A 9550-nucleotide genomic window follows, 5' to 3' on the forward strand; every position below is an offset into this window, starting at 1 on the left:
TTATGTAGATAAACATATATCACCTACAAATAACTTTTATGTCTTTATTAGAATTTGAACTCGATTTTTATATTTTTGACTCGTTTAATTGACCATACACGTAGCTCTTTTGGTACAACTCAATACGTGAGAGTTACACTTAACAAGTGGTTCAAACTAGAAAGAACCAATTAGCCATCTTTTTTCTTGCGAACTCTTGTTTTCTCTGAAAAAATCCACCATAACTAGAGGCAAACCTATATTATAAAGAGAGGGATCACCGATATCCGAAAAGTTCAACAAAAAATGTATGTGTACATGTATATATCTTTAGAAAATAGTAATATAATAGTAATGACACCCTGTATACAAAAATAGTTTGTGGTTGAATATAAAAGTGCACCCGCGACCTTCAAATTCTGGATTCGCCTCTAACCATAATTCTTGTCTCACTAGCAAGCATTTGACTTTGGAGAATATACTAAGTAGAAAAAAAAAGTCCATTCTGTAAAAGGATTTAATCTTCTTTTTTTTTCTAAAAAAATCATGGGACCATAAAAGGTTATGGGACAAGCAGATAAAATTGGCCCCTCCATTGTCTATCATCCAAATTTTATCACAAATATCATTACCAATATAGATACAAGATGCAACAAGTATCATTAGCATATCTTTGACTAAGATTAGTAAGACAGTGATAGAAAACTTGATATTCCACTCATGAATTCCTCATCCAAAGCCTTCTTTCTGGTGGATAAGCAGCCACCAATATAATCTCATAAGTCAGAGTATACATAAAGTTATCCATAATTTTTGATTTAGTGATGAAAGGAGAGTCATGAGACCACTAAAATTGGTCATTGTTGAAGGTGACAACTTGTCTCCCACATCTTTCAAAAGTAAAAAGAGAAAGAAAAGACAATTTCACAAATTACCCTACATTGTCTCACCATGGTTTCAATGAGGTACGTAGGACTTTTTATAAACGGTATTAACATTTAAAGTAGTGAACAAATAAATAAATCATTGTAACGACAAATATTGTCATTTTTTATATTTGTACCAATTTTTTTTATTTTTCTTATGATCTATATATACTTATTGACGAAAAAATTGATGAAGCGGCGTCACGTGACACCGCCTGAGATAAGGTACCTACGCCCTTTCATAGTTTAAGAAATTTTCAATTGCCCTATATTGGAGCCTCGATTAATTCATATTCGTACCGACTAACACTCATTAAAGGAGAAAGTATTCCCAACAGAATTTTTTCATTCAAGAGCTCAAAACCAAGACCTCTGATTAAGAATGGAGTAATCCTATCTACTCTCACGATAATCCTTGGTGGTTGGTTTAATTTCTAGCCCTATTTTTCTATCACATGTTAAAGAATGATATGTTATTTATGTGATTATATTCGAGCAACTTGTTTTAGTGTGGCTTTAATCCTTGATTGGATTAGCAAAAAGAAAGACGGAGGAAGAAAGTAAATTAAAGTGATATTAAAATCATGATAGCAATATAAGTTGGTTCTAAAATTCATAAAAAATCTCAGCAGCATAATGAGAACATTATTAAAGATAGAAATTGGTGGAATATTTTCCACCATCCATTTATATAGTATATCTTAGTGGACAAGTGCATGAAAATCTCGTGGCTTCTTTTGTAATTTGCAAGTTGGCATCATTATCAAGCATTTCTACTTTGTAATTTTGACCCAACTGAAACATCACCGATGATGCATTACAAATTAAACTTCCCTAATTTTGATCTTTTTTGTAATGGTGTTCTATTACTGTAATTTAATATGTTGTAGTGTGATGTTATTTATTTTATTTTTTTAGTTACTTATTTCATATTTCTACTTAATATGATTGAACTTGTAATTATCATTTTAAATGATCTGATAATGTACAAAAGGCAATCTCATAAGGTAGTTAATTCGTAGTCCATAGGAAATAATTTCTAGCTTTTCTTTAGACAAAAGTTGAATTTGTTAGCTTATATCTTATGCAAACAATTTGTTTTACTGTGACACTATTTTCAATATGCACAGTAACTCAACATTTATTCACTCAAATATTTAGATACGTATAAAAAGTGGATTAATACTGAAAGCACCCGAGCATGAACAGCTTTCATGTCAAAATCAATTGGAAAGATTTACTTTCTTATCATTTCTGACTTTCGTAGTGGAATCCAACCAATTGGATAGACGAACATAAACTATAGTTCCTTGGCATATGCCTTTCATGGAATTCTAAGATGTTTTAGCTAGCTAGGAACCTTTATCTCATCCATGATTCCATGTACGGGCAAAACTATCTATCCTGGAGTACCGTGGTATGGATGAGATTCTTCCAATCAGAAGTCTCAGGTTAAGCCTGGGAATTGAGAATTAAATCCCTCGTAAAAGTACACAAATGAAATAGCTTTTCTATCACAGGGTAGGGGTAAGGTCTGCGTACAAACTACTCTCCCCAAACTCCACTAGTGAGATTATACTGGGTTATTGTTGTTGTTGTAAAAGTACACAAATGAAATTTGGATTTGTCGGACCAATGATTACGATACCAAATGATTATATACCGAAAGATATGCAAGAAGCTGAAAATAAAAATTTCTCCGCCTTAGTTTAATTAGGTGACCAGTTTTGTTTGAACATGATTGCTATGGTAAATGTTAAAGTTTGATATATATATTTCAATGAAGGTGAACATCCTCATGTCCGCATTGTAGCTATCCTATCCTGAATTAGGGCATGTCAATAACTTCTTAAAAATTATCATGAAAAGAGAGATTTGGTTTTATGAATGGGGACTCCATAATCCATATGATCCATATAAATTACAAAGAAGAAAGGGGTTGGATTGAGGGGGGAGGTCCAATAGACTTGAGAAACCGACCAAAAAGGATAGAATTGCGATAGAAAAAGCCAAACGCCGCATTGGATGATAGTAACATACCGCAGTCCGCAGGCTTTGGCCACATGCCCCATGCTTTCTTTTTCCCCTATTTTCTCATGTTTATCTCTTGTCATCAAGGTATTCTTGTCTTTTGAAATAGTTCTTCTTGTGATTTTTTCGCTCAATATTCGGTATTCGTATTAGAGTTCTGATTAATACGCTGTTCATGTTAAAGGAAGAAAATTTCGTACAATGACTTTTTCTATTTTTAGTGTTGAAACCAGAAATATTAATCATAGAGAGATCTTTCATACCACTACAATTCTTGATGGTAATCGATAATTATTCTTTATCTCCATATTTCTTTTTGTTTCGTCCTCATCTTTAAAGCTTTCTTTTTTCCCTTGTCCCTCTTTATTCTCCAAAAGGGATAACCTTTTAACTGGATCTATATCTTATTTTCATTTCATTTTACGAGTGATAGATTCCACAATAAATGGACTTTCATGCTAATTGGAATCCTGCAGAGGTCGCACACTTAAATTAGGGCCACTTTGAATTCATGATGTCACATTAGAACTAAAAAGTGAAATAATTACTTGTAAATTGAAGTTAGCTAATGAAAATTTTGAAGTGCAACTGAAATACTTTTTAAATTTTAAGTGAAATTTTGAAATTGTGATTTGAAAATTTATTTCAAGTGAAGACTTTAAAATCTTCAACTTTCATAAAATACTTTTTTAAATGAAGTCCATGTCCAAACACATACATTTTTAAAACTTAATATACGCTTTTTTGTATATTATTATCTTCAAGTCAAATGCTGTCCAATTGCAAATGTGTAATCAAGTGGGTTGAAGAGAATTTAGACTTGAATATCAAATGGTAGTCAACACACTACATCAACCCAATTGGCCCTTTTTATGTTTATAGATATAGATTCCTATGTTTTTGTGGCACGTGAGCTTGTGTAGCATCAACAGTTGACTGAATTAACCAACTCAAAAATATACAAGGGATCGCAAGTCACAACTTGAACCCACTAATGGAAACAAACTATACAACTTGCTCACTGCAAAATCTTGCAGCCTATATTTCCTCTCCCATTTCTATTGTTAAAATATCCATAACAGTAAGCCCCTCCCAAAAAGTTAAAAATTAAAAGTCATAACTAAAGAAAAAGTCAGCTAAAAGAGAACATTTTTACACTTTGAGAGTATGGTCCTGGTTTTCAATAGATTCCTTCACAAGTTCAATGCTCTTTTGACTAAGAGACCCATCTTCCTCAGCATCAAAACTTGCATGAACACTGTAGAAAACATACAATAGTACAGCAAGTCCTGAGAAGAATCCGAATCGAACATAGGATGGCCTATCAAGTGAACCCAACAAGAATATGTTGAGGAAGATAGATATGGAAGGAATCCATGGCATTAATGGGACACCCCAAAACTCAGGTTTTCGCGCTTGTGGTACCATATAGTTGAATAGTTGTAATACAGCGATGGCAATAGCTGTGCAAGCACCAAGCATTAAGGCTTTGGGCTTGCCTGGTGGTGCAAATTGCCATAAAAGGGTGAATAAGATGGAAGTTAAAGAGAAGCAAAAAAGGAATGACAGGGTAGGCCATGGGTTTGTTACTCCAACTGAGACGTAACGTTTGTAGATAACAGCATTTGCTACCATGTAAAACACAAATAGTGTCCCGATTGATACAAGGTTCAGTAGTATTTGTAAATCAGTGAAAAGGGCTATTGCTGCTGTGCAAATTCCTGAAAAGATCAAACAGATCCTTGTATTAGTGCAATAGTAAGAATTCCCCTACAAGGAATTGTAGCAAGAATTTATTTCTGAAATTGGTAAGAATGTGTCATTTCAGTCAAAAGTTGCGGCTTGTACAAATTCCTGTCGAGATTATGGGTCTGAGAAAAGAACATGACCAGATCTTCAAAAGGGTACTTTGTAAAAACAAAGGATTTAATATTGCATTTTCAACTCTGTTTTTTCCAAAGTCATCTAACATTCCCATTTACTAAATTCGTGTTCCACTACTGTCAGTCACACACACAATCTTTACAAAGAATAAGAATTCAAGATTGGTCAGCAACTGAAAAAAGTTTATACTTTGCTGAGCTAAAAAACGTGACTCAATAGTGAATCAAAGTATGTGGAGAACATTCGTTTAGATAATGATATGAAGAACCTTTCTAATTATATATTGTTTGGACCAATAATTGCAGTTAGACATTCCTGGCCTTCTCGAATTAATAAGGAACCTTACTTATTATATTTGTAAGGTGTATACAATGCATTACTATCACGAATTAGTTCATAGACAACTTATTTTAATTCCCCTTTGGGCGGTAATTATCACCACTAATATGAGATTATTTCAGGATATAATACAACTTATTTTAAACTTATACGGAATATGTTCTTGCTTGAAATACATATATTTCATTTCATTAGTTTAAAACTTTTAGATGGTATAAGAGTGAAATATTTTATTTTTGTCTCACATCAGCTGATACTAGTTGTGTGAGGTTTTATTTTGTCTCACAACAATATGAAGGCAAGGTTTTGTGGACCCAAATATGTAAGAATTGGTCCACTTTATAGTGAGACAGAAAAGGTGTTTGAATTGGTTTAAAGTAACTTATAAGCTAAAAATAGTAAATCATAACTTGGTAATACCCAATTTGTCTTTTTGACTTATTTTTGTACTTTCATACCTAAATGTAAGTGTTTTTAAACGTTTTTTATCATTATCAAACACCATAAAAATAAGATCTCACACAATTGACATTTGTGGTACCTAATATAAAGTTTTTCGTATATACAGTGGCTACAAATGTCACTAAATGGAAAAACAAAAAGGCGATATTATGACAGACGTTGAGATATGAGCCAAGCTTTATCCAATGATGGACCCACATAGAAAACCAGTCAAAGCCCCTTTCACTAAATATTTGTCAAATCTTTGTGAGATTGTGAGGGACTCATCGTCTTGACATGAAACCATAGACCCCACAAAACGCAAAAAAATAGTTAACCGAATATGATAGTGTCCCATGATAAACTTATGAGCATTTCCCTAAAACGTAAAGCTATCGCCTTAACCGAACCGAAACGGTTCTTTTGTGGACCCCCATACTCTCACAACGGCCAAGCTAATTAACAAAGAGCGCATTCACGCAATAGCAGGAGAACACATACACACTCATTTCTACCGAGTGATGCACATGAAAATACGTAACACAACAAATAGTTTTATAATATTTGACGTTTTAAACAAATAATAAGACCTTTATCCTTTTATTCCCCAAGCCAATACTTATTATTTCAATTCAATTAATGAAGCTTGAGAAACAAATAGTAATACGTTTAAGCAAATATTCTTTTCGATCGAAAAGAAGCTATCCTGAGATTATAATCTTATCTTAATTTCGATTAATCAAATGATCCCTTAGTAATTAAGATATTAAATAATCTCACTATCTTAATCTCGATTAATCAAATGATCCCTTAGTAATTAAAGACATTAAATATCAGCTTGAGAGGTTTACGTGGTATTAAAATAAGGATTTGATTAAAACGTACCGAGGAAAGCGGAAGCGTTAACAGGCGTTGATGTCTTAGGATGGACCTTAGCAAACCAAGCAGGAACCACGCTGGACCGTCCGATCACGCACATGTATCGAGCTTGTCCCAACATCGCCACTAACAAAGATGTTAGAATACCGAAAGCGGCCCCTACACCTATCACATTAGATACCCATCTCCAGCCGTCTGATCCCATAAATGCCCCCGAAAATGGCGCATCTGGATCAATCTGTTCATCAAACAATTCAATAAATATGGAATCAACATTTTATATTAGTCATTAATTTGAAAAAAAAGGATATCTAATCTATTATCACATATTAAATACAATCATAATATAAATAATATTTAAACTGTCAATATATATAACTTAAATATTATATATTAACCTCTTTTACATTTATTTGAGTTTGCTTACATTGCCGGGAGTTTTAATTTAAATCCAAATAAAGGAGGACTATTGAAAGAGTTGTGAGTAAAATTAGTCAATTTATTTGAGACTGAAGTGCAATCAGATACATAATACTAAGGGCAAAAATGTAATTTAACTTAAGCGAAAAAAAAAAAGGTGCATTATTAAGTTATACCATATCATAAGGGAGGAGCATGGACATAGAAGCAGCCATGAGGCAGTAAAGAACTGTCACGAGTATAACGGAACCCGAGACGCCAGCAGGTATATCCTTGACTGGATTTCTGACCTCTTCAGCCATTGTTGAAACGGCGTCGTATCCGATGTAGCTCAAATACACCATTGCTGCCCCATTGAACACCCCCGAAGCTCCAAATGGAAAAAATCCACTCGCATGATTTTGATCCCCTGCTTTTGTAAAATTCTTCGTTTCACCTCTCGTAAATCCAATTACTATCACAAATACTATGAACACTAAATGTAACGCCGTTAATACCATATTCAACATCGAACTCTCTCGTGTACTGCAAAAAATAACAACAAAAAAATATTATTCGAAGATTATTTGATAAAATAAAATTGAATTGGATTGGATTGAGTTTTAATGATTATGACGAACCTGTAGCAGATGATTACGGTGAGGGCTAAAACAACTAAGACAGCAACAACATCAATCTCATTGAATCCTTTGGGTAATCCACTAACGGTGATTTTCAATTTACTTTCTATGCCCAAAGCTGTACATAAATATCCAGTGAAACTCCTTGCCACCGCAGCATTTGATAATACGTAGTCAATTATTAGATTCGCACCAGTCAAAAACGCTAGAAATTCACCTGCACTACGCCATGACGTTGATCAAGTTAATCGGAGTAGTAAAAAGTACAGACAATGTGATTTTTATAAGTGTTGATTAACGAATTGTTTTAATAAATTCGGAGTGAAAAACGGACCAAAAGTGATACGGATATAGCTGAAGGCACCGCCAGCAACAGGCATATCAACGGCGAACTCAGTGTAACAGAAAGCAGAGAGAAGAGCACAAAAGCCAGCAATGGCGTAAGAGAGGACAACAGCGGGACCAGCACAGAGACGGCTAGCACGACCGGAAGTAACGAAGACGCCGGCGCCAACCATACCGCCGACGCCAAATCCGACGAGGTCGTACCACTGGAGACTCCGTTTCATATCTCCACCAGACCGGGCTCTGACTCGGCTTGTTTCTTCGAAAGAAGTCGAAACTGAACCGGCACGGCGAGCTAACCGGTTTGGGGTATCGGAAAGTGCTCGGAGGTAAGATTTTAAGTTAGAGAAAGAGGAGTTATGGTTCTCCATTTTTTTTTGGACCACCACTCCCTCTCTCTTTCTCTCGTTAATTTATCAGTATTTTGAGTGAGTTTTTTTGCAGAGAATTGAGAAACGGATCAATGGGTATATAAAGCGTTTGCAGTTAACACTTCAGAAGATGGCTCATGCTGATACCATTGGATCTTCGGAGGAAAAAATAAAATAAAAGAAGATACCTATTGGATCATGATACCAACATCCACTAACATTTTAAAGAGAGGCAAATTACATTTTTTTTTTGGTTTTGAAAACATTCAAAAATAGCCACTTTACAAATAGCTACTCTCTTACTAATTTTAAATTTTACAAGTGAAACTCGAGAACAACAATCCAGTATAATCTTACAAGTGAAATCTGGGGAGAGTAAGATGTACGTAACCTTACTCCAACCTTGGAAGGACAGAGAAAATATTTCCGATAGACCATCGGCTAAAGAAAATGGAAAAAGCACTGATAACAAGTAAGTGCAAGACAATATACTTAGAAAACTAAATCGAAGGTAGCAATAGAAAATATGAAAAAAGTATCGATAGCAAATAATAACAAGACAATATATTTTAGAAAACTAAATCCAAGACAACAATAGAGAATATGAAAGAAGTACTGGTAGCAAACTAAGTGAGTACTGATGGCAAGTAATAACATAACAAGATATGCGATAATAGCAAACTAAGGATAAAAGGGGTACCATACTAACACTAATATTATCTTACTAATAAAGACAAAGGGGAACACACGACTACCTATTTAACTTTTTACCCTAATCCTCAACCTTCACACCCTCATATGCAGGGTCATGTCCTCGGTTAGCTAAAGTTGTGTCATGTACCGCTTGATCACCTCTCCCCAAGACTTTTTTAGCCCACCTCTACCCTTCCTCCTACCCCCAAGGCCAACCTCTAACTCCTCTTGACTAGGCATATGTGCTTCTCCTTTTAATATGCTCGAACTATCCCAGCCTCGCATCTCGCATATTTTCCTTCATAGGGGTCACCCCCACCTTGTCCCGAATAACTTTATTCTTAATTCTATCTAATCTAGTATGCTCACACATCCATCTCAACATACTCATTTCAGCTACCTTCATTTGTTGGACATGGGTGTTCTTGGCTGGCCAACACTCTGTCCCATACAATAAAGTCGATTTAACCACTACCTTGTAGAACTTACCTTTAAGTCTCAACGACACATTCTTATCACACAAGACACTGGAAGCGAGCCTCCACTCCATCCACCTTTTCTGATATGATGTGTGACATCCTCATCAATCTCCCTATCATTTTGAATTATAGATCCAAGATAA

At 34.7% G+C, this 9550-nt stretch overlaps 1 protein-coding gene across 1 annotated transcript; it reads right to left on the minus strand.

The window, feature by feature from the left end:
* Positions 1-3942: 3942 nt before the first annotated feature.
* On the minus strand, positions 3943-8424 carry LOC107804850 (cationic amino acid transporter 7, chloroplastic). The gene is made up of 5 exons (XM_016628788.2): positions 7854-8424; positions 7520-7736; positions 7076-7424; positions 6486-6717; positions 3943-4657 (listed from the first exon to the last, which is right to left on the minus strand). Exons 1-5 carry the CDS (start codon positions 8233-8235, stop codon positions 4089-4091), a joined length of 1749 nt encoding a protein of 582 aa, XP_016484274.1. The 5' UTR covers positions 8236-8424; the 3' UTR covers positions 3943-4088.
* Positions 8425-9550: the final 1126 nt, after the last annotated feature.

The sequence above is a fragment of the Nicotiana tabacum genome, chromosome 13, assembly GCF_000715075.1.
Source record: "Nicotiana tabacum cultivar K326 chromosome 13, ASM71507v2, whole genome shotgun sequence".
NCBI classification, from domain to species: Eukaryota; Viridiplantae; Streptophyta; class Magnoliopsida; order Solanales; family Solanaceae; genus Nicotiana; species Nicotiana tabacum.

Coding starts and splice junctions, on each gene's coding strand:
- LOC107804850 (XM_016628788.2), bottom strand. CDS start 8,235: ATGGAGAACCATAACTCCTCTTTCTCTAACTTAAAATCTTACCTCCGA. Junction 7,737..7,853: donor CTATATCCGTATCACTTTTG/GTCCGTTTTTCA, acceptor GGCGTAGTGCAG/GTGAATTTCTAGCGTTTTTG. Junction 6,718..7,075: donor TGCTCCTCCCTTATGATATG/GTATAACTTAAT, acceptor TTTGATGAACAG/ATTGATCCAGATGCGCCATT.